The sequence below is a fragment of the Ammospiza caudacuta genome, chromosome 2 (genome assembly GCF_027887145.1).
Source record: "Ammospiza caudacuta isolate bAmmCau1 chromosome 2, bAmmCau1.pri, whole genome shotgun sequence".
Classification (NCBI taxonomy): Eukaryota; Metazoa; Chordata; class Aves; order Passeriformes; family Passerellidae; genus Ammospiza; species Ammospiza caudacuta.
This window is the reverse complement of record NC_080594.1, coordinates 47,504,009-47,530,828: the sequence shown is the minus strand read 5'-3', so window position 1 is coordinate 47,530,828 and position 26,820 is coordinate 47,504,009. Positions and strand designations below refer to the sequence as shown.

At 38.7% G+C, this 26,820-nt stretch overlaps 1 protein-coding gene across 1 annotated transcript in view; it reads right to left on the bottom strand.

Moving 5' to 3' along the window:
• The window catches only part of DDX10 (DEAD-box helicase 10), a 152,966-nt gene that overhangs the window by 83,929 nt on the left and 42,217 nt on the right, over nucleotides 1-26,820 (bottom strand). The window contains exon 13 of the mRNA XM_058825224.1: nucleotides 22,269-22,734. Coding sequence (XP_058681207.1) covers nucleotides 22,269-22,734 — 466 coding nt within the window. The remainder of the gene's footprint in view (nucleotides 1-22,268; nucleotides 22,735-26,820) is intronic.

Below are 26,820 nucleotides of genomic sequence, written 5' to 3'. Positions count from 1 at the left end.
ATCATCTCCTCTTGACAAACAGCAAGAAGATAAAGAACCCATTTTTCTTTTAAATTCATTAAAAGCTCCAGACTGAAGAGGGAAAACCAAGAATGTACATCAGAAGGCCCACAGTTTTACCTTCAGCTTATAGTCTTTTTAAATATCACTAATTTCCATTCAAAACAATTTCCTTATAAAGAAAGCACATTTTCATCTAATGAAGAAAATATAATGACTAGCTTTAAGTTTCATTTTGTACAGTTAAACTTCCAAACATTTAATTTAATTTCAGCTAGGTTTTCAATATTTATGAGTGGAAAAGGTCCCAAATTAAACACATTATACTGCTCAGGCAGCAACTTGCTTACAGTGACACAGGTTCAGAGGATGCAAGCTAGTATTTGTTTTCATTTATGCAAAAGATTTTCCTGCTATTTCTTAAATAGATACAGCTAAAGGCAATTTAAATAAACTGTTCCATTCATGTCTCTAGGTTCATTACTGGGGAGAGGAGAAGGTTTTAAAATGAGAATGGCATTTTAAGACAGTAGTTCTTGGTCTGCCATTAACTTAAGGGTCTGGGAATTTCTCTAAGGACCCACCCTGGCTCGACCATTTACATTCTATTAAAATAGGGACCATTTACAGGAACAGAAATTTCACTAGGTGCTCTGAAAACACAATCAAACCTGTGCGATTCTACCATAGCTCTAAGTATCTCTCTGCAACACTGAAGTACCACTTGAAAAACTCCTCAGAACAAATGCAGCAGCACTTAAAAAGCACAATTTGCCTTCGAAGTTAAGTACAGCATAAGGCTCTTGACTTGGTTTGTTGACTCAACGCAGAGACAGGTAAGTGTCCTCCAGAATCAACACAGCACTGACCCAGCAAAATGCTTTGTTCTAATTGTTCTGTGGAGTAAAGGAAATCGAAGCAGACTAAGTTACACTGTTTACCATCAACAAAGGGAAGACTCATCATAAGCACAATGAAAAATGTCTTCAGCCCCATGTTTTAATGGTATACCATTCCTTCAAGTAAATCAGTAGGCAAAATTAACCTCACAGATTTATCATTAGTACTTCAGGTTTTCCCAACCACCCTTCTACTGTCATGTGTGTCACTTTACAGAATAAGCAAATCATTCCAGCTTGGTCCTGAAATCCATGCAATCTCAGGAAATCCTAAGAAAATCTCATTTTTTAAAAAAGTACATTTGCACAAAAATATTTCAAAGCACTGTATTAACAAAGAATAAAGTATGTACAGGTATGAAGACTCTTAGAAAGTGTCAACATTTACCTTACAGATCCTTTTAATTAACCATCTTCAAAACAACTTTGAAATTTAACTACTCCTATCCTTCCTGAACCTCTTTGAAAGAGCAGAAGTAATTTATTTTGGTGTTTCCATTGAAAAATACAACATTCTCTACTCTATTTTAGGGGCAGTCCAATAATTCTGAAGGCTTTAGTGAGATTTGTTTTTTTAATATACTCACCACTTCCCCCCCATGTCCTGAAAACAGCACAGTGGGGAAATGACAACCTAAATAATCAAAACTCTGATTCCTAACTTTTAAGCCTACAATCTCAACTCCAGCATTTGCACCTACATCTAAACCAGTATGCCCAGTTGTCTGCACCAGTTTGAACTTCTACTAGAAACTGGACACTAAGTCAAGAAAAAAAGAGCAGCTCTGCAATCCTAAAACCCAGCCCAGAGCCCTTTTGAAAACAGCACCAATATTTGCTTTTTGCTTGCATCCCTGCAATAGAGGAGATGAAGGAGTAAACAACTCCAGAGCAAGGAGTGTGTGAGGCTTGCTCAGTTTTTCTTGTCATACCCTAATGACAGGGGACAGCGGTGTCTCAGCTCAGGACAGTCTGAGGTTGGCTGTGCTGCCTGCCATGTTCATGCCACAATTATGTATACAGCCCTTCCATCATCAGCTCCAGAGTTTTTGCCAAGTGTAACCATATGGTTTTTGGGCTTATCAAAGTGTCCTGCTTCATCCTGAAGTGCCAGACCAGAAATCAGAAGCTGACTGTCAAGCATGTGAGGCATCCAGCACTGATGGCTGTGCTGCAGCCTGGAGTCATTCCACTGAACAGAAGATGCCGGGGTGCATTCATAACATTTTTGGATACTCCTGAAGCTCCTCAGTGTACATGCCTGTCCATAAGGAGTATTACCAATCTGCCATATAACCTCAACAAAAAAGGAAGGACTTCAAAAGATAATCTGGTCCAACCTCTTCTCATGGGAAAAGAAGCCAAGATGAGATTATCTAGCACACTGTTCAAACACCTCTTGAAAATATCCAGCTGTGGCGGACATTGTTCCAGGGATTGCTTGACCACCAAATTGACTGCTCTCAAAATACTTTTAAAAAGATTTTACCTTGATACTGTACAGCCCTGAAAACTCCAGCAGAGATCATGCAAATGCCTAAAAGAATGACAGCCTTTGTCCCAACAATGCTTCCATTTAAGACAGCAGGCAAACCTTTGCTAGGCTGGCACACTGGCAGAATCGAGAGCTCCTCCTGCTGCAAGAATTTCCATGCTGAAACCAAAGCAGTCTCAAATGACAAACTACAATCCTATTGACTGCACTGCAACATCTAATCAAAGCTGCCAGCTTCACTGGCACGGAACTGAAAACCTGCTGCAACAATAACCTGATCTGCTAATCTAGGCATAAAAGCACCACGTTTTTAAACCAGAAAGTACTCAACAAATATACATTGTACTTGCTAAAGATTTCTGTGACCCTTATGCAAATATTTCACAATGCGTGAAAAGACCAAAGAGAATTGTAGTTTGAGCCATTATCACAAAGTCAATACCTACTACTACTGTTCCATAATACAAAAGAGCTTTCACTAACTTAAGTTTCAAGAAATAGTCAAAAGTCTAAAAAGTTATGCACATTTGCAGGCTGATAAGCACATAAAATATATAATGGAATACATCAATAAAACTACCCCAAATGCTGAGTTCTAATTTTCCATTTGCCATTTGAATTACATAGCATTAATAAAATAATAGTCTCAAACCCTAGGAACACAATCCAGTGTTGACTTTGAATAACACTGTCTATTCTGCAAATTAAAATCTGCTTTTTAAGCTATGACAAGTATTTTTCAGAATAATGAAGAGGCTCAACACAGTACAAATCTTCTCTCCTTTCTTCTCTAGACCTCACTTTTCTGCACCAGTCAACATTTTTAAAAACTACTTGTACCAAAAATGCTTTTACACATTTGTGTAAAGAGAGAACAAAAATTGAACATTTGTTCCTGAAACGTCGTAGACAACACTAGAGCTGTATTTGGAGCACATATTGCCATTTCCATTATCTGGGATACACTCATTTTACATCTCAGAACAAAGAGGGAGGATTTTGATATACTTATTCTGTACCTGTGGTTATCAACAAGTAATTTTTACTTCTGGGAGACAGAATCACACAAATTTTGGCCAACCATACCATAATGTCACCCTCTTGAACGGTACAGTAACACAATGTGAGGACTTGTATAGGGAAAACCTAAATGTTATTAAAATTTAAAGAAAAGTTAACTTTTATCTTTTCATACACTTTTACCAAATCAAGTTACTCTGCAAGTTCCTTTTTAAATAGACAGCATACAGAACCTTTCTATTTTACAAGGATGATGTAGTGAACTTCTTCAATTTGCCACTTCAAGAAGCATCACAGACCACAAAAACATTTTTTCCTCTTCACAAATTCGAGTGGCTCCAATAAATGTTTGTTGTGAAACAGATTTAAACAAGCCAGTGCAAATAACATATGTTCAATTTCACTGTGATTCATTTTGTCTCATTTCATGCAGAAAAACAAGCATCTGTATACTTTTAGCTTAAAACAGACAGTCACACGGAATTTATACTGAGCTCATTAATCTCTTTCTGCCTGCATTTAAATCTCTGAAATTACCTTATTCTTCAAACAACTGTACTGGTCTAGCTTGATTTTCACATTCACTCCATACAACATATAAGACTGGGCACTCACTGCTCACAGAAGGACTCACATTTTTCTGTACCTTCCTGACCCTGCTGTGGCACAGCCACAAACCATTCCACCTTCTCCTTTCACTGGAATCCTTCTTAGTATCTAATTTTTAAATGGATCAACTGTCAGCACTGAAAACAGCATTAGAAATTATTGTTATTCCCCTTGAGAATACCACTTAATAGGCTTATGCAAATTATGTAACTTTTATTTACTGCCCTAGACAAACCTAAAGGGAACAGGTTGTCAGTAGCAGCTTTGTTCCCCAGTCACATGTTCAGCCCACTCATCAGGGATGGCTGAGTGCTGCACTTAGATTGTCATTCAAGAAATAATAAAGGATCTCTTGGGACACATTGCCAAGGCAAGTATACTCATGGAGTCTTCATAAACTACAAAATTACAAACTCCATTATTTCCTAAAATCTGAACAAGCAAAGTGCTTTAAAACCTTGGTTTATTTGAAGTACATCTTCAAGTGAATGCAAGGAAATGCACCCATAGCTGCTTCAAGCTGGCTGCTACCACAGCCATTGAGGAGCACTTCTGAAGTGAGAATAATCACACTTTTGGTATTGCTGTATTTAGATATCACCTTTAAACTTTCCTGTTTCAGATACAAGTACCAATTATATTTCAAAATCATGAGACACAGGTCAAATGAGCTGAACAAGGCTAAAATGCAAGTTCATGCACCAAGAATAAACACCTCCTGAGTAAGTCCTGAGTCCTTTTTGGGCAGTTGACACTGTTTAGAGAGAGAGAGAAAGAGAGGAGCTTTCAGATTTCAAGCTACTCACATACGAGCATACTTTGAGTGCTAAACATTCTAGCAAAAGTCAGTGCACATGCAGCACTTTAATGTTGGCCTCAACATTAAAGCATGTAAGCTCAGACTGGTTTTCCAATTTCTGAGCATTCCAGTCACCAAGACCAAGGTATTATTTTTATTTGCTATATAAGTTGCAGTACTGCAGCCTTTGTCACAGAGCTGATTTATGAACCTGATTTATAGAACCACAGAATCATTTATGTTGGAAAAGATCTTGAACATCGAGTACAACCATTAACCCAGTGCTGGCAGGTCCACCACTAAGCTATGTCCCCAGGTGCCACATTGAGATGTCTTCTAAATAACCTCCAGGGACAGCAACTCCACCATTTCCTGGAGCAGCCTGTTCCAATGCTTAGAAATCCTTTCCAGGAAGAATTTTTTCCTAATATCTAAACTTAACCTCCACTGGTGCCATTTGAGGCCACTGTCTCTTGTCCATGGGCAGGACATCTTTCACTAGACCAGGTTGCTCAGAGCCCCCCTCAGCACAGCCTTGAACACATCCAGGGATGGGGCAGCCACAACTTCTCTGGAAAACCTCTTCTATTGTCCCACCACCTTGATGGTGCAGATTTTTTCTCCTAATATCTAATTTAAACCTACCCTCTTTTCAATTTGAATCTATTCTCCCTTGTCCTGTCACTACATACTCTTTTAAATAGTCTCTCTCCAGCTTTCCTGTAGGCCCCCTTTAGTTACTAGAAGTCCACAGATAGGGCACCCCATGCCTTCTTTTCTCCAAGCTGAGCAAACCCAGTTCTCTCAGCCTTTCCTCACAGGAAAGGTGCTTCATCCCTCTAATCATCTGTGAATGCACGCAGAGAAATAACCATCCAAGCATAAGCACATACATTAAATACTTTGCAAAAGGGCCAGAAGGATTTGCTGACCTGCTCTAGGTCATGCAGAAAGGCCTCTAACACTGCTTAAAGGAAATTTTCTCTCCTTCTCAAGCAGTTATCTTTTTTCACCTCTGTGTCTACCCAAAATATTGCATCCATCTTAACCTGTGTATCACAATGCCTTTAAAAATACTGAAAAAAAGTAATAACCCCTTTTGTAGCTTCAAGAACTGAACAGTTCATCTCCCAAAAAAACACACTTACTCAATGCAGCTCCTGGATGCACTCAGTTTGCCAACACCTCTGTGGAGAGTAAGGGATGCTGCTGTTGTCTCAGTGTTTCCTCATTCTGTGCTGAATAACAATTTTAAAAAAATATTTTATGCACTTTCCCCCCCACCCCAGACATTATCAAAAATTGTCTCTACAGCTGTCTACAACTTGTCACTCTGCCTACAGCAGTCATCTGTCACATGCAGGTCTGGGACAGCTGGCACATTACTCTGACTACACAGCTGGGATTAGCAACACTTCTTGATTTGAAGCTCAAGAGGGAGTTCTTGGATAGGGTTTTGTTGCTGTTTGTTTGAAGATTCTTTCAACTAAAGTTTTAAGTGCTTTCATCAACAACCCATCTATTAGAACAACCTAATTAGTCTAGACCCAGTATTTAGAAGTGATGCCTGCTGTGTATGCAGCTAGCCACCAAAGCTTTCCAATACAAGCACAACCCATTCAGATCTTAGAATTCGTATATTCATTAACAATTTGGGGGGTTGCCAACTCAATATTAAAAGTGACAGATGTTCATAAAGTAATGTCTAACAACTGCAACAGCTTTCTGATAAAGCAGAAAGTAGGTTTTCACTGCCTTAACTGCCATTAGCATACAGTAAAAAGGTGAAGTATTAACAATTCACACATTTTAAATTAGCTCATGTGCCCAAAGTACTAAAGAATTCTAACTGCCACTGGTAAGCTCCCATTATGTTTGACTATCAGTGTGGTTCTATCTTCTCTCTTCAAGTCTATTATCCCTACATACATTTTCTTATATTATTACTGTATATGCCTTTTGGTTATCAGTACCTTCTCTGAAATTGGCCTTGAACAAAACAAAACTAAAAAACTCTAATCCCTTCCCTCCCTGTGAGTAATTAGAGCTAATGCTTAGCAACAAGTAGGTGACTTCTGCTGCTCCTGGCACACAGTGGGGATCTGCAGAAGTTCCAGCTACTAACCATAACCACATACACTGAAGGAAATCATGTTGGTTGAATGGCCCAAAAGGGATGAGTTGGATTTCTTTCAGTCTGGCTACTCACTACTAAATACAGCCATATCCTCCATGTCTCAATGTACACCTGAAAGTAAGGTGGACTGCTTGTGTTACAGTAATTTCTGCAGAGTGATTCAGGAGCTCCTACCACTGTTCCGAACAAATAGGAAACCTTTGCATTCAGCCTTGCTTATGTGTAAAAATGAGCTCAATATGGTATCAACTCTCTCTCTTTCCTGAACAGCTGACAACAAACATTCAGACTAAATACAAGACTGGCAAAATCCACAGATTTATCTTCCTGCACAAAGAAGACTGGTAAGAAATTCTCTCTCCCATGTCAGCTAATTTCTGCATTTGTGAAAGAGTCAGCAACATAAAGGCAGTATGAGAGAAGGGAACACAAAGTGAGGCACAGCTCGTGCACAAAAATAGGTTTATTCTACAACCACCAACAAGAGCAGTTTAGGGCTGTCTATTAGCCTCTGTCTGAACATAGGAAAACAGCAGAAGTTTGTCCAAGGACAGTGAATCTCAGTCATAAGTCACTGATTCAGGCAAGAGAGAAAGATTCCAGAGAACTCCAGAGGTAAAGCATAAAGCTTTTCCTTCTTATATACAAAAATAGTAAATAAAAAAGGTAAGTTTAAAAAGCCTGAATGCACTGTTCAAACTCCCATTTTAGATTACCATGAGACCTAAGCTTTCACCTCCAACAGTTTTGTCATTTTGCAAATGCAAAAACCCAGCCCACAAATACCAGACATTAAAGTACACAGAACTGCTCAATGAATTTTAAGTAACCTATGTGTAAACAAAAAAAAAAAAAAATTACACAGCATAGAAATTAAGCTCATAGAATTTTCTCAGAGTAAACAAACCAAATAGAGGAAAACAAACAAGTTACAGCTTTTTAGTTAGAAATAACCTGGTTTCTCCCATCACCTTAAATGTCCTTTACCACTATATAAACTCTCATGACTGAAGAACTTGAGTCACCATACATTAGTATCATCGTGCTCTAAACAAGTCAACCCTACCTTAACAACTGGTTTGTTCTTATGCTGAGCCACCTCATTAAACATTCTCAAGATAAACCCTGGCCAGTGACATCTCTAAAGGCAGTATTGAGATCTCAGAGCTTCGCAACTCTTTCCAAATGTATATACAGCTTTCAGCAACATATGGCACTTTTTGTGTGAATCACAAATGCCTGCCCACCACATGTCAAAGAGGATGGAATTCTAAGGAAATTGATGAAAAGGGTAAGAGAATTAAGAATATGAAGTTTGGGTTCACTCCTGAAACAGATTTAGTAGTTGTGGCTTTCAGAAATTAAATACTCACTATTTCACTGATTTTGTGGCAACATTTTTAGCCTAGTGTGCTGCTTTTGACTGGAGGAGAATTATTTTTTTCCACAGTAGGTAGTATGGGGTTATTTTTTGGATTTGTACTGGAAAGTGTTGGCAACACAGGCATGTTTTAGTTACTGCTGAGCACAGTTTGCAGAGAGGAAGGCCTTTCCTGCCTCTCACCCCACCCCACCAGTGAGTAGGTTGGGAGTGCACAAGGAGCTGGGAGGGGAAACAGCCAGGACAGCTGACCCCAAGTGACCAAAGACATATCCCAAACCAGACAGCATCATGTTCAGTACATAAAGCTGAGGGACCAAGAAGGAAGCATGTGCAGCAATGGCCTTTGTCTTCCTAAGTCACTGGTGTGCATTATGGAGCCCTGCTCTCCTGGAGATGGCTGAACACCTGCCTGCCCCTGGGGAGTGGTAAATTAATTCCTTGGTTTGCTTTACTTGCAAGCACAGCTTTTGTTTTGCCTGTTAAACTATCTTCCATCTCAACACAGGTGGTTTTTTCACTTTAACTCTTCTGATTCTCTCCCCAATTCTACTGAAGAGGAGTGGGCAAATGGCTATGAGGTGTTTAATTGCCAGCTGGGGTTAAACCATAAAATCAATAACTCAGTTTTAAAAGTTAGTGGTTAATACAAGCATTAACCTCCCAAATATGTACTGAACATCCACATGAATTTATATTTAATCTTGCTAATAATACTTTAATGTAGATTTGAGCCTTCCTGCTGAAAAAATGTGAACAAATTTAGTTGGGAATATGTCTTTTAGAAGCACTGCATTGCTTGGATGATTAACTGAAAACAAGAGCTAATGATTCTTTAGCTGTAAAATCTTTAGACACAGTTATATATGCAGAAAAACTGGATTTGCTAATTCTTTTTAATTTCACCTAGCTGCCTTATTATCTTCAGACTTGAGAGAGAGGAAGCAGCAGTACAAGCACTATTCCTCCACTTTAAATGCTTAACTCCTTGCCATTAATGCCCCTTTATCTCACTGAGTGTGTACCTTCAGTTACCATACAATCCATCCGGAATTAGGTAACAAAGTCACCCCTTCAGGAGAGAAGGAATGCTGCAGCATTTTGCTCCTGCAAAAAGCTAAAGCAGCAGACAGAGATGAGACACGGGGAAGCAGAGATGTCTCCTGTCAGGGTAGCTGGAGCCCTGCAGTGCCAGAGGGCAAGCTCCAGTTCCAGCCCTTAGAGCCTGAGCCCCTGGCAAAGCCCCAGCGCTGCCCACTGAGCCTCTCACTGCAGCAGGAGCCTGCAGCCAGCACAGCACAGCCCTGCAGCCCAGCTCCCTCCTCTCCCACCACCTCTGCATCAGCTTGGGAGCCAGCCTCTCACACCAGCAGGAAACATGCCCTTTTCTAGATCCCCTCCTGAGCTCCAGACAGGCAGAAAATCATAACATAAAATAAAATCTCTTCCAATGTACTTCCCATCCTTTCTTCAAGAAAATATCTGAGGAACTGCCTGGCTCTAGATATGACAGTTCAGAAGTTCTAACGCTAGAGAATATAATGCGAGGCGAAGGAAATCAGAGATGCCTGAACCCATCCACAGACAAGGAATTCATCAAGCTGAAGACCCATGGGAGCAGGACAAGTGCCATCAGTTTTCAACTACATCCATTACCTCCCATCCCAACAGCAGCCCAGTGTGGATACCATGACCACAGCCCTATCCATTTCAGAGACCACAGCACTCATGCTGCACTAAGTTGAGCATGTAACAACAGAACGATCTGAAATACCTTTTAACTATTATTTCACTAAGAAAAGAAAAAAATGAAAATAACATGCCAGCATTTACATTTCAATGAGATGCTCGTGCTTGAAAAAAGACAAAAGGCTAAAACTACATTCCAATTCTCTGATGTCTTTTCACTAAAAGAATTTAATGTTTCTCATACCACTATTTACCAGTTAGTCTCTTTTGGATTTACCCAGTAAATATTCCATTATAACCATCTTGGTTTTAATCACTAGCAGCTATTCTACATTACATCATTAAATGTTTTAAAAGAGCATTGTTGGTCGTAAGTGCTTCAAAAGTGTTCACAGGAAAAATAAAATATGAATGTTATTTTTCCATGAGAAAAAGAAGATTAGCAGTAACAAAGAAATTTCAAGATTTATTATCTTCAATGATCCACTGAAAAATTAATCTGCACTAAAAAGAGTAAAATACTTCTTGAAAATTTAGAGAAGTCAAAGTAATTTATGTTTTAAATTTCCTATGTTAAAAAGGGATTGTGAAAGTAGAGCCACAAGAACAAAACTGGTTAATGAAAACATAACATTTCCTTCGCTTACAGCACATGCTGATCTTACAACCAAAGAGAGAAAAATTACCTGCAGATGTGATACATGAAATTCTTCTCCATCTTTTAAGGCTTTCCTTGGTAAGATAATTATAATACTTGAACCAGCAAGGAGCAGAAATGTGACTCAAGTTCACTCAGTCAAAACATAGATCTTCAACTCCCACACCGCCCTTTCCACACCTAAGGAACTATGGGAGGCCATCCAAATTACTTTTGCTAACATTCAGCAACAAATTGTCCATAAACTAAAAGCTGCCTTAATTTGCATTTGCACACTGCATTTTCAATTTATATCATGTCATTCACCTCCTCCATAACATTATCACATTTTCTTCTCACATTCTTCTCTGTGCTAAAATAAAGTCTCTCTTGTAAGGCCAAAGGAGTATTTGCTAGAATATTCTCCACTGCTGTCCTCTTATTATGTCCCCTGTTGTCTTTTTTCTTCAATCCCATACCCACCTCTTCAGTACAACACGAACATATGAGTTAAACCACTGAGAAGTTACTAGTTGTGGCAGATTTTACATCTCTTCAGAACTAAAAACTATGCCTTTTGAAAGGTACACTTATGCAAAATTCAAGTTTTGCATTCAATACAGGAGTGATTGAGCAACACAACATGGTTATAATATCCAGGGAAGTCAGACCAGATGACCACTTCCCTTTACATCTATAAAATGCAACTACTGCAGCACTAAAAAGCTGTAGAAAAATAAACCACATATCAGTAGAATAGTCAATATTCAAAACTGTGGTCGTGAGCAACACACAAACACATATGCAAATATTACTGCAAAAGGGGTGGTATAAGTTTTTATGAAACATGAAGTTAAGAGAGACAAACCTGCAGACAGTATCCTGTGGGCTCCCCAAGGGTCAGGTTCTAAAGATGCTTCATGGCTTTGTCATGCCCATACACAACTACTGCCTTTCAGCTCAGGTTTCTCACCTTATTCTCCTTTCTCCCTTCAATCCCCTCTTGACCCAATAGCTTCTGTGACAGATACTTACAAAGCCTTCCCTCACAATGTGCCTCTATCTTCAAACACTGTTTCTAAACTGATGTAAAACCTACATGTGCTAGAAACTCCCACGCAGAATGTGTTCCAAAGCTAGGGATGAGTATTTCTTGTCAATCCACTGATCAAACCACACACAAAATTTTAACTTTAGTTTGCAATTATGCTTCCCATCTATGTGTCAAGTGTGTCTCAAATTTGAACCTGAATTGGAAACCTCAAGAAACAGGACATGACAAAACACAGTGAAGACTTGTCTTGCAAATACAGTACTCATCTGTGAGCCAGGACACGTAAACTTTCATGAAACTCCTTGGAAGTTGCTTTCTTCACACAAAGCAGGCATCACAGGAAATGACAGCAACAGTTCACACCGAGTTCTTTAGCAGAAATGATGTGATTCTATGTCAGCAGGCTATTCTCAAAATACACAATGATGAACTACTGATTTCTGCAAGCCCACAGTGAGTTCTTGTGGTTGGAATATAACAGAATCCAGGAAAACATGTGCTTATTGCTTTACAAGCATGTAAATAGCTATGGTTGAAGTACATTTTGGTATTCAGTGCATCTCAATGCAAACAAGCCTCAGATGCAGCTGTCAATACACATTTTAGTACAGCTTGTTCTTCTCTTCCCTTCCATTAAAAAACAAACAAAAAAAACAAGCAAAAAAAAAACGCACAAAAAACACTTGGGAATAACACTGGGATTTTGGGATTTGTGCCCTCACCAGAAGGACCCCTGCTTTGCATTAGTGCAATCTGAAGTATCCAAATGCAAGAATATCACCCACAAGTACAGACACCAAAAATCAGACTAGAATTTTATGTATTTACAGCAGAGGAACAGTGACTGCAAAAACAGTATTTTTCCCAGAAATAAGAGGTATATGCACCTACATGTATATGCATACAGACCTGTGGAGAAACAAACACATACTGTCATTTTATGCTCTGCAAGATGTGGTTTTTGTTGCAAAGCTGCTGGAAAGCTGCTACCACACAGCTGGTGTTTCGTAATTCTCCCACTCTTACTCAGGTAAGAGTCAACAAAAATAAAACATCAACTAATACTAATTTTGCTCAATGTGGAGATTATGGAAACAAGAAAGGCACCTTCAGCAACTCCAGTTTAAAATGAATGGTGTCATTATTAGCTACTCTATTAAATGGGTATAGTCTTGTGTTCACCTCCCTAAGAACTCACAGCAAGATCTGCATTGCACAAGTACCTCAAACACACTCCTCTTCTACTCTGCTAGCAGGTAAAACCAATTTCAAAAACCACAATACTAGTGGTTTCATGGCTTGACATTGGCTTTTTTCTCCAGTGGCCCACATGCACAGCCTCTCTGCAAGAAGCATAGACAATATAACCACAGAAAATTACCATAAAAAACAGTTTTAAAAAATGCTTTGTGGTCTTGGTCACACAGGGGACCCATCTGAGGGAAATCATACTGCCATTTAGCTCCTCAAAAAGCTTCATGTGTCATTTTGTTTTCCCACTCAAGGTCACCCATCTATGCTTTTTTGAGGGATTTACTAATGCACCTCATGTTCTTGAGGCCTGTTTGCCAGCCATCTCTCTTTGCAAGCACAACCCTGTTACTTCACTGAGGTCCATACAGAACATATGGGCCATAAGGAGCAGGCAAAGCAGTTTATCTTGATACACTGAGCATCAGCTAGATGAAGATTTCTAGCAAGAGGAACAAGCACACACGTAGCTCAGGCAAAGGAGAGAAACCACCCTGCACTGAAATACATGGAAAACTACCAGAGGAACAGTGTGGTAATGAAGAATGAGAAGACCTCTAAGACTTCCTCACCAGGCTAGCCCAAAGAGATTTATACTTAATTTGTTTTTTACTGAAATAAAGCTAGAGGGTGCAGTCTTAATTGGTTTAATTTCCTTTCACTCATTCAAAGTAATGCTCCTTTGAGAGAATTTTATCCCCAGAGGATGCAGGTACTGCTTTATCCAAGATGGAGAGCAGAGAGACCAGGCTGTAAAAAGTGAGAGACTCCATCCCAATTGGGATGCCAACAGTACAGTTCCTCACAGCTGGGACAAACCACAGCCTCATGGAAACATGGAATATCTGCTCCATGCAACTAAGCAGAATTCCTAGCTCCTGGTCAGTCAGTCAGCAGGTGCTATTCCAAAAGAGCATACACATTTTTCCTTTTTGAAATAGCCATTAAATTACAATCTTCAAAATGTCAGTGTTAGTGTAATGAATTACCCCAGGACTCACTTTGGTTAATAGCTGATGAATCATCACCTACAAATTTTATTTTCAAATTATCAAACGATTCCATCTGAAAACTACACAGCTCAGACACAAATTCAGAAATGTGCCTCAAAGTATTGTTTAAAATGTGCATGGGTAGTTTGTTAAGCAATGCTTACAGTAGCAGATGTCTGTATCAGAGAAGCCAGTCTACAATAAAGAATAATTCTCAAAATTCTAACTTTGCTGACTAATATAGTTAGAAGACTCCAGATACATACTGGATAGCTGGTCTGCATTATTACAATTTCAGGAAGCATCATTCCTTTAAAAATTAGTGTTGTATAATTTTTAGTAGTATTTAATAATTTTAGCATTCAACTTCCAGAAAACTTATCCAAAATTATGTCATAGTTATAAACATTTCCAATAGCATTGCTCAACATCCATTCAGGGACTAATGATTTCAAAGGAAACTGTGACATTTTAATAGTTTACAAATCCTACATATTTAGAGAATACTGGTCAAAACTAGGCAGATTTAATGCAGAGTATTTTGCTCATTCACCCTTATTTATGAAACTGCTGCAATATATTAAACAAGGCTACAAATCAGTGATAAAGAACAAATAAAACTGAAGATATTAGTGCAGGCTTGAGTAACCTACTAGAAGTATTAAATTAGTAATTAGTAAGATTTCAGTGAAATATTTCAAGTCATACGCTAATATTTCTTGATATAAAAGACCATGCAACTCTCTCATTCATTTCAGGTCTATTCAACTGAGAGATAAAGCACACACCTCATTTCAGCCTGAATTTGCACCAGATGCTGAAACCTGAGCACGCAAATAATAGCCCAGCCTGCTCAGAGCACTCTGCACTGCATGAATCATCAATAACCTGAAAAGATGACAGAATAACATAAATTCCTGAGTTGGAAGGGACACCCTCAAGGATCAGAATCCAACTCCTGGCCCTGCACAGGACCATACCCAAGAGTCACACCATGCACCTGAGAGTGCTGTCCAAACGCTTCTGGGACTCTGCCAGGCTGGTGCTGTGACCACTCCCTGGGGAGCCTGTTCCAGTGCCCAAACACTCTCTGGGTGAGAAACCTTCCCCCAATAACCAAAGTAAACCTCCCCTGAGACAGATTCAGGCCATTCACTGCTCACCACAGAGAACAGATCAGTGCCTGCCCCTCCTCAATCCCCCACAAGGAAGCTGCAGATGCAACGGGGTCTCCTCTCAGTCTCCATGGGCTGAACACACCAAGTGATTTCAACTGCTCCTCAAGTGACTTCTCCTCAAGGCCCTTCACCTTTGTTGCCCTCCTTTGGACACTCTCCCACAGTTTAATGTCTTTTTTATGTTGTGGCACCCAGAACTGCCCCCAGCCCTGGAGGTGAGGCTGCCCCAGAGCAGAGCAGAGCAGGACAATCCCCTCCCTTGCCCAGCTGGCCGTGCTGTGCCTGATGCCCCCAGGACAGGGTTGGCCCTCCTGGCTGCCAGGGCACTGCTGGCTCATGTCCAACTTGGCACAGACCAGGACCCCCAGGTCCCTTTGTGTGGCACTGCTCTGCAGCATCTCATTCCCCAGTCTGCCCATACACCCAGGGCTGCTCCATTCCAGGTGCAGAATCCAGAGCTTTCCCTTGTGGAACATTATTGCCCAGCCCTCTCATTTGCTGAGGTCTCTCTACATGGCCTCTCTGCCTTGGAGGGAGTCAGCAGCTCCTTCCAGTTTTGTACCATCTGGGAACTTGCTTAGTATACCTTCCATCCAGGTTCAAAATTCAGATTGTCACACACAAATTTCAAAGCACGTCTGTGAAGTCAGCCACAGAAACACGCTGCCAAACAGCCTCCTCTCCTTAGGACAGTAAGTGATGTGGTGCTTCAGCAGGTCCCACAGAGGCAAGGCAGCTTGTGAGGCTACTTCAGGTGGCACATGGAATGAAGGGGTTTAACTCACGGTTTCAGTAGCTGAAACAAAGAGGTGGCACTGCCTGGTTCAGAACTGTGCTACAGTGGCTACTAACCTGTCAACGTCCCTTGCTCTAGATGACAAGCAGTACATTTCAGCCAGCTGGAAAAGCCACTGACTTCTGAACAAGTCCCACCAGACCTGGGAAAGCCTATCCTGCCTCAAATCAGACTCCTCAAAGCAGGTTTCCTACTCATCTACCATCTTTCTAGTCCTGATTCCTACTTACAAGAGTAACAAATGCCAAGAGGGCAGATTGTGGGCATCAAAAGTACCATTATTCACACTGGTTCAAAAGCACCCCAACACGTTAAATTCTCCACAGAAGCAAAGCCCAGCACATCAGAATTATGTACTCCATAACCTATGATACAGGAAGCTAGTATCTGTGACAGGGGCAGATATATCAAATACAATTTATAAATATTCATAAAAGCCCCATATTCTTATCCAGGTTTTCAACATGATTCAAGTATTTAGGATGACAGTCTTGAACATATATCCTTAAAGGTTTATATAGCATCCATTTATTTCAAATACACCATTGACCAGTAATTCCAAGACTTCTAATTGTAGATTTTTTAAATTAACCTAAACATCACAGGGATTAGCACAAATTAGTACCTGGAGTGATGTCTTATAGGTATGAGAAATCTAAAAACTTACAGGGATTTTTTTATAAACTACAGAAGTCCTTAGTAAGCTGGTAAAAATGCAATTGAAATAGAAATCTTTAGAGGGAAATTTGAAGATGCATGTGGAGCCAACAGAAGAGTGCTAAAGCAGCTAACCTGAGAAAGCAATGAAAAAAGTCTAAACCAATGACTGATCTACAGAGCTGGAGCTCATGTAGGTAATGGGTGTTTACAAGGCACTGCCTGAAAAGCCTCTGCTGCACAGTTTAATCTAGCAAGCAAGTCACGAGTGTTCTACACAAAAATAGTAGTGCCAGGAGAATGAATTATTCTGCAAATCCAAAAAGTAGAAGCTGTCCAAGAAGACAAGTAAATGGGTTTGCTCTGTCCTTTTTGTAGCTCACAGAAGGAGTCCTGACTAACTGGACTTTTAAAAACTACATAGAACGTAAAACTCCATATCATAAACGTACTTAAAAAAACAAGTCTTAGTTGTATTGAAGTTACTGAAATTGCTTTAAAAGAAAATGTGATTTCTTTAAAATTTTCTATGCAGTTCATAGAATGTATTCTGTGATGACTGCTCTGCATAAAGAGGCTTGAAGTATCATCAGTAGATTTTATCTCCAGTCATGGGTGATAACTTTGGAATCTTGAGGCACTCTGGCTAATATCTAAATGTAGGCCTAGCTCACTTGTATGCAAATATTTTGTTCTTCATATAAATTATTTTACTTGCTGTAATTCAACTAGAAATATATTAGCACTCTGTTACTGGGCTGAGACCCTAAAGCACTTACATTCTTCAGGAAGGAGACTTTATGGTATGTAATGCATCACACTATTGACTTCTATTTAACTTACAAATAAGTAACTTCTCTATTTTCTCTGCCAGACTGCTCACTTTGCAACATGTCTCCAAGGAATTATGCTCTCTTCAGAGCCAGCAGGCTGCCTGGAGCAGCTTTCTTCTCTTGGACACAACACCGCTACAGCAGGAGCAAAGCAGGCTACCCCTAAGGGAAATGCCACTGCCAGAGCCAGCCAGCTTGTTTCCTTGCTTCTTCCACCCTTTGGGTATTCTTTACCTTGCTGTCCCCTGAAAAGCTTCAAGGAGACAAAGTCAACTGCTTAAAATATATTAATATGAAAGCATAAGAATGATAGCTAGTAAGGGTGGTGAGAAGAATGAGATGTTTCATGTCAAAAAAAGGCAGTATATAAACATAAGAGTGGTGAAAAGCTCTCTCGTAACAGGTAACAGGAGGAAAGAAATCCCATTCGAGAGAAAAGACAGTGTAAGAGAAGCAATCTAGACAAATCACATCTCCCAAAATTAATTTCAATTTTGGTGGAGTGTAACAGGCTTCCTTCTCAACATCACAGAAGAAAATTCCAGGGGACTATGTCCTCATTTTGGTGCATATTACATGATGTTTCCCTGATTATGTTGTATGCAAAGTCCACAATACAAGGAGCTACCACTCTCTGTTTCTTGGTACAGACTCACCCATCATTGTAGTTAGGGAGATTTACCTTTGTCTCATTCTTTCCTGCTGTTATCAATATGTAAATATCCAGGTCATGATATGGCAGTTTATAGTGGCTGCTTCATGTCTTTGAGAGGTTAAGAAAATTTCACTGAATGTAATAATAATGGATTGCAAGGCAAGCCAGATAGCTTAGACAGAATCACAGCACATAAAATAATTTCCTTCCATAGCCACAGCATTCAAACAGCATGCTCTTCAAGAGCCAGACTAACTCCAAGGAAACTGCAAGTACTATTCAAGACAGCCCCCTGTATGCTTTTGCTTGTTACAGTGTTCCAAGCAGCAATTGTTGAATACACCTGAGAAGTTTTAGCAGTCCATAAAACAAGGGATGGGGAAGCAGGGAGGAAGCCAGAGCAATTCTAAGAATTCAGTAATGTTTCCTCACTAAAACAGAAAATTCAAGAGCAGAAGAGAAGTCTGACAGTATGTAATATGTTTGACAAGTTGACTAAAATTAAAGTATAAACAAAACCAATAAAAATATTATAGGTTTAATCTTAGTTCTCAAAATAAATAACGATAGAAGTTGAACAAGTAGAGCCTTTGAATTGCCAAATGCAAAAAGCAATTTCATAAAATTAGCATTAGAAACAAAGTTTGTAACCAGGGAGTACTTATGGTCTTTGCAACATCAATACTGCTAATACTGTTAAATGCACTTTAAAAAAATCATTTCCATAATGTTAACACAACAGCTAAATACTGCCTATCTGCTAATGGCTCTATGCATATAGCTGACCTTCTTTTTATGCATAAGAACACTGTACTTGTCTAAATAAGTCCCATGAGTTAGACCACCAGCTAAAAATCTTGACATATCAAAGTAAAATTCATAAATAGAGCAGTCAGTGACTATCTCTTTAAAAAATGAGCTAGGAAGCTCACAACAAAATTGCAATATCTGCCAAGGTCTTTCAACTTATCCAAGGTTTCTCCTTTTATACAGCAATGCAGAAAACAGATTTTTCTTTTATATGTGTTATCACAAAATGACAGAGACAAAGTACACATGCAGCCAAGGGACACACACCAAGAAAGGGAAAAAGTGAAATTGAGCCACAAGTCACACTGTTAGAAGGATTAACACTGGATGTGTCACACTTCACACCATAACCTCTTCTACAGTTAGGCTGGGTATCGTGTACATTCATCAAAAAAAACCTGTTCTACGAAAATCCCATAAATCCCCTTCAAATCCATCATCAGTTTAAATAACCCCTGCTCTTTTTGACCAGTTCATTTCCCTTGGTACAAAGACGGATGAGCCAACCCCACTTGCAAACAAAGGTCAGGGCTCTACATCAGAGCCAGCCTAACACTTCCCCTTGCTCCTTCTGCCATTGGAGGGACTAGGGTAGAGACAAGGATGAGGAAGCAATGGTGTCTCTAACAACAGCAATTCAAAAACTGAAACTAAACCTAATGTTTCCATTTGCAAAAAAAGTCCTGGTGCTCAATAATCACAGCAGGACTGCTTTGGAACTGCTTTTAGGATGAGATGCCCAAAGCAGGAATAGTGAAATTGCACAATCAATTATAGACATTAAAAGCATAAATGCAAACTGAATTCAGTCTTTGTGGGCATATTCACAAACCCCAAATTAGATAACCACATGCCAGGGTTTGCAAAGGACTCCTATCTTATTTAGCACACAGAACAGATTTTCCAAAAAATCCTCCTAACTAATGCAGCTGACTATACACTCTATGTTCATAGTCCTAGACACTCTGCAGCCTTTCATAGTACTAATTAATGCAGCAAACTGGTTCCTGAGTCCTTCCTAGAAGGACACTGCAACACACAGCACCAGGAAAACTGCATTCACACTGCTGAGTGCATCTCACACCCCAGAATGCTAATGCTTTAAATATTAACTGATCTGTCTTAATGCAATAATAACCACTTCAGAACTTCTATCCAAGAAATAAAGAAATGGAAAATGGAAAAAAAATAAAAGCTGTTGCACATTATCAATTTCATCTTAACATTGAGAAAATGAGGTCCTGAGTTATGTCAAATAAAAAATGCACAATGCCCAAGAATTTAATGTAATTTCTACTATTTTGCATTTCTATAACAAAACCTTAAAAGTTAATATGGTTAGTGACAGAAACCTTTATTCTCTTTTTCTTACTAAAAATAGAATCCTTACATTTAAAGCATTCCACAATTTATCAATAATTTTCACAGTATCATATGGTAATAAACCCCACACTACTGCATGCCTTGATCAAGTTAAGCAGAGTATGCTCTGCATTTTGACTTTCTAAAAGCCACATATTTCACTACTACAGGCATTTCTGCAGGAGTTTATTTAAATATAATTTAAGTTTTGAATGACACATATCTTGAAACTTTCAGTTTGTTTTTTTATTCTCAGCTGCTTAGAAGAGAAACTTAGTATTTTCTTATTATGCCCCCATGTACCAGAGGTGTTAGGTGGTACAAAGTCTTCTGCACTTGCACACCAATCATGAACTACTAACCCTTACAGAAGTTAATCCACACTTATCACAGAAAATAATGTCTGAGTTACCTGAACATAAACTAACCTATGAATGTTTAATGCTGGAAAACTCTTAAAAGGTTAGCCAGTGTGGTTACAAATTACTTTCTAAATCACTTACACTTTTCATAACATTTCTTCTGTTCATTCTTCTACCTCAAACTTTCACCTTTTACCATTTCCTCAACAAAACCTTGCAACATATTAAAAACAGCATGAAATTGCTTGTGTATTTCAGCATGCAAAATTGTAGAAGCGATAAGAAAGCCGTGAGATGATCATTCTTTAAATAAGGCACAGATGTTTTACTCCTCATTGCTTTTAAAACACAAAGCTCTTTTCCACATAAAACTGAAGTTGATTAATAAATATAAGCTACTGCCAGGCAGTGGCCATGCCTGGGCAGAACCACTCAGGCTGAGAATACCAGGAACAGAAAGTTAACTCTGTTTCCACAGTTCTCAGATGCGACTGCAACCTGTGCCAGCCTCCTCACCGTGGAGAGGAGAGTGCAAGCAGCAGTCAGATCACCGTGCAACTGCTCATCTGTGACAATGACAGCTGATAAAACTAGTTCATATTTCACTACATACCAAAGCAAAGATGCTGCTTATTAATGCAGCTAGTAGGATGACTAGCTTCAAGGTCATGGTAAGTGCCCTGTGTTAAGTAATAGTCCAGAAAAAGAAAGATTTAAAATACCAGTTCGAAAAAAAAAAGCACTTTGCTTAACAGGAGGTTGCCCTTGAATGCATCTAAGTGCAGAAGAAAACCATGCCAAACCAGATGGTTATTTTGCTCGTATCTTTTTACTACAGAAATATAGTTGCTAGCAAAGGATACATAAAAAAAAAAAAAAGAAATTCCAATATGCACATACCAAATCTGCTCTACAGAAATTACAAAAAAAATTTTTAAAAGCCCCAAAACTCCCCTTCCTGTAACACTGTATTTAAAGACTAAAAGAAAGAAATATTTCTCAGAATACCAAGGACAAAGGAAATCGAAATTATAAAGCTATGCACCAAGGAAATTAAAGATTTACATGAATACTTTCCATAAACCTTTATAGCCATGCCTCACAAGAAACATGGGCTCTTCCCCTCTCTCTTTGATACTGGCTCAATTCTAATAGGAATGGTCCTGTTGAAAGTAAAAGTCATTGTTTGAAGGTTACATTCTTATAAAGATCTTTCTGCTATGATTTCTGCTGGGAAGTGGCTCATTGTGTTTTGCAATTTAGTTCCCAGTGCTATAAACCGTGGTTCAGCATCAAAATTATGACTCAAAGTGGCAGCTATTTAGAGAGGTACAAGCAAATTAGGAAAGGATAAGAATTACAACTGTCACAATTTCCCAGGTTTTCGAGTCACATTATTCATAAATTTAAGTGAGTACAAGGATATTTGTTATGCAGGTAAAACTGTGCTAACAGCATAAAATGATAACAGCTCAGTCACACCACTGATCCTCTGGGAGTATTTATGACCTCTGATACATATGCACACCACGTCTGACTTCAAACAAGTATTCTGCTAAGAGCAGAATTTCCTCTTTTCCTCTCCTCCTTCCTTGGAGCAAGTCCAATAAAAATGATTAAGATTCACAAGCCTTACTGTAAAGCACACTTACCGGTGCTGGATTCTCTTTAGCTTCCACACCAAAAACATCCCGTTGTTTCACTGTCAGCAAATCAACACCTTCAGTATCGTCCTCGTCATCATCATCATCATCTTCAAAGAACTGCATGGACTCTGAGTTTGGTCCCCTATTAGGTACATCTTCTTTTTCCTCCTCCTCAGACACTTCTTTCGACTCATCCTCGGACTCACCACTCTCCTCAGCACTTCCACTGGAAACAGAACATTCCTCAGCTTCTTTTCTTCTCTGCTTCTCCTTTGTTTTGTTAACTGGTGTTTTTCCACTGAAATTAGTTGCACATTTCTCCACTGTTTCCTCATTTAGCAAGGTGAGGGCATTCTCATTTTGCACTGTCTCCTCCAATGGGTCTGTCCCATTGGCTGCCTCGTTTGCACACAGCTGCTTCTGAACTCTTTGAAGGAATCTCACACGAGGTGCCATTGCAAGACCAAGTGACCTAAAACATGGAATGAACCAAATAAATTTAAAAGGCAGAAACACAAAATTTACTAAATTAGAAGCTCTCATTGATCGCTCAAGTGATTCAATTTCAATTATGATTCATATTGATACATTTGATCAGCACATTTAGAAAAGTCTAAAATACAAGTGAACATTGGAAGAGGAGGCAAGATGAAATAACTGAGACCTCTCAATAACAATTACAAGCCTCCCAGGAAGGAAAGCAAACAAAGAACCTGGTAAGTTGCAGATAAGAGCCAATTAACTATCTATGATTCACAGTAAAACATGGTGGAAGAAACACCAGTGTAATTTGGTATTGAAAATACATGGATTACATGTCAAGGACTGAGATAACACTGATCTGTCAAGTGTCCTTCACTACTCGAAGTACACCCAGAACATTATCCCCCTGACCTCACAGTGACTGAGAGCAGCAGAACAAACATGGTATGGATGAATGACTAACTGCAGAAAAAGCCAGGGGAGAGACATTTCTCTCTTAAAGGCAATTTCATCTGCTTCCACCTCTCTACAGGAAGGCTTTACCTGCATGGCATACATAACTAACAGTACCAGCAAAGCTATTATTTTACCCAGTTATGCATGACAATTCAAAGTTATACTAATAAGCATTACACGAAGGGGCAAAAATTGCAGAAAAAGCAAAAATCCTGTCTAGCAAAAAAAGTGGAGAGCACTGCATGGGAACGGATACCTTGACTCCAACAGCCCACATGACTTCACTGTTATTATACCTGACCCTGTCAATTCCAAATGTAAAAAAAACAAAAACAAAAACAAAAACAAACAAACAAAAAACCAAACAACTCTGCTTTCAGAGTTCATGAGCCATCTCATTAGGTGAATAAAAAATGTGAGGAGACACTGGTACTCGTGCAAGGAACACAGAGAGAACCCATGACACAGAACTGAAAGTAGTACCTGGTGCTTGTACATACACTTAACAAAGGAATAAAGGATTTAACCAAATACAGTGACTACAGGCACCCACACCTGAAAAAGACCAGCCTCTTTCAACTCAAAACATGCACAGCTATACACCAGCTTTCCTCTCAATGCTGTTCAAGTAGATAGCATAATTTATTATTTTCACTACATAGCCTCTGAAAGGAACCCAAGTTATAGCACAGGAGAAATATCTAATCCATACTATCCAGCAGAAAAGTCATAATAAACAGTTGATTAAGCACCCAAAGATACTGCAGAGCAGCAAGAGTGCACTGTAGGCTCTGGACAGCCTTGCACTTTTAATGATTAGCCAATGGGAAAGGCTAATCAAAAGGAGTGCCCTGCTTAAACAAAAAAACCGAATTGTAATCACACCTGTGTTAAGCAGGGCACTTTTGGTACCAGCCACAGGTTAAAAATAGACACAAACCCGAACAGCAATCCATAATGTTAGGATAAAGAACAAATATTCCAACAAATAAAGTTTATGTTTAATGTTAAAATTTTGGTTTAATGTTTCTGATAATTCAGTACTGTTCCACATGCAATTAACAGCAATAACAAAGCAAATAGAATTTTATTTTAAAATATCAAAGGAAGTTTTTATCCAATGTATTTTGCACGTTTACTGAAAGTGCAGAGGGTAACTCAACACCGTTGGGAACTGAAATTGGAGCAATTAGAGATCTTAAACTTGTTTTACTGTTTGACAGCAAACACTAATTACCTTTGCAATGAAATGATGTGTTAAAGTTTGGCCTATTGACTAACTGTAATGGAAATAACCAAACAGCAGATGTAATGCTTCACTGCAGCAGCTGGAAGCCATTCAAACCTGGAATTGGGCCTTAACACCAGGCACAGTAAAACACACATCAAGAGATTGCTGCATTCAATCTCTTCAGCAAGGAGATCGAAGTTGCAAAAATCAAATCATTTAAAAGACAAATGCTTTTTTGCTTTTCCAGATTTCACATTATTCTACATAAAGTATTGCTGTCAAGTGTTGACATAGCAATGCAAGCAGCAATACCGTATGGCAACTACACAATCAGTCCTCACTTCTCTTTCTCAAGCAGACAGGCACAAGGTACACAGGGTTGAAAACTCTGATTTTATCAGAGCTTTCTTCTACACCTCCAGAGCTAGCATCAAAGATTAGGAATACACATGCATAGAAAAGTCTGACAAGGTGAAAAACTACTCTCTGTTCAGCAAAAGTTACAAAACAGAAAGAGCAGCCCACAATGGGGACAAGACTTCACATCACAGCTCTTTTTTTCATTCAAGTATGAAATTTCACTTGCCAGACTGCTGTACTGCACTGATGTCTTACTTTAATAATTGAATAAAATTAATTGTCAGTTAGTCTTGGCAATTTTTTCTTCACTGCTTATCAAGCCTACCAAAAAAAGACTAGTGCTATCAGAATTCAAATTACTTCCAAAAGAATACAGACCTCAGGCAGAGAGAGAAAAGGTCACATTTATTTGGTAAGACAGTAATAGTAGATAAGCTTAGAAAAAGTGTATTAAATAATCCCCCAATACTTTTAATTACATAACTTCTCAAAGAAATATCAGTGTTTTGGTCCATTACTGCCTCTTTTTCATAGTATATTCCAAATGGAGAAAAATCTGGGACAAACAGTCTGGACATTTTACTACTGCTAAAAGCTTCCCCATATTTTAAGATTTGACAGTTTCTTTTGAAATGATTTCTTAATTATTCACCAAATCTATAGTTCAGTCATACTGAAACAACTCAATGTATGAACCAGCCTTTCTTTTCATAAACTACAAAGGGCATTATTAGTTCTCAATAATTCATTAGATGCCACTCAGATCATAATCCTACTATGACTGAAGTTGCAAATATTTTTTTACTTTAGTGCAACCATTTCAAACACTTATCTGGAATAAGATATGTGCAGGATTTTCTAATGAAGACAGACAAAAAGCAGCTAAGTTATTTAGTGAGATTTCATAAATCCTAACAGACAACACTAAACACACACTAACACCACAGTGTAGTCTTCAGACTATGATAGCCTTTAAATGGCAACAACAATTCAGCTGACAAAACAAACGATCCTGTTTTGTATTTTGGTGTGAAATGCAATGACAAAAGTAAGCTCTTCTAGAAAGACATTTGAAATCAGTTTCTAAAGACAATACTGAAACCAAGGGAGTATTTCACTGCTATAAATCAAAGTACAGCTGGCAGTTCTATGGGTTCAGTTCCTCAGCTGAAACCAAGGTGGCTAGACATCAGCATTCCCTAACACTGATTAGGGAATGCATAGAAGTAACTACACAAATTACCTATATTGCTCAAGTACCTTTGTTAATTTAGTAGCAAGTTTACAAGGACTTTCAGGAAATAAATTAAAAGAGTAAAACTGCAAAGAAGTAACACTGTATGACTTTAAGGAGAATACCACTTTTGTTTCCAGTGAATACTTAAGATCAAGTGTCCATTAAATTTTCTGGATGAATTTAAATGAATGGTGTAACGGACATAAAATACTGCCTCTTCTAAGGCTTGTGAACTGCGCTTATACAAAGACTTGGAGTGTGTTTATATTAAATGCTAACTTTGCCTCTACTGGGATGAGACAAAAACTTGACATCTCTCAACCTTTTAGAAAGACCAAATCTTAGACACTCGAAGCAATATCTATCTTTGCAAAAAACAAATGTAAGACCAGTAAAATTTTTAAATTTTAAGTTTGAAAAATGCTCCTAATTTGCTCCTAGAAGATTACTAGTCCTTTTTACAAAATGAGCCAGCTGTAAACTGCTTCAGAACAATTTTACACAAGTTACTGATTTAGCCTGATATTAACTTAGCACATTTACTAAATATAGACATATTCCATTAGTGAACTACTTCAGAATGATGTGAACACATAAAAACACAGCACAGAGAGTACTTTTACTGTGGTACAGGTTCAGACAAAGAACTAAAATAGGTTGGAAAAGGTTAAATACTCCCAGAAGCTATTTCAAGAGAAGAAATATGTATTACTTGCCTAGCAATACATGCTACATCCACATTTAACATTTAAAATGTTATCAGAAGAGAGGATGAGCAATCATTTGAAAAC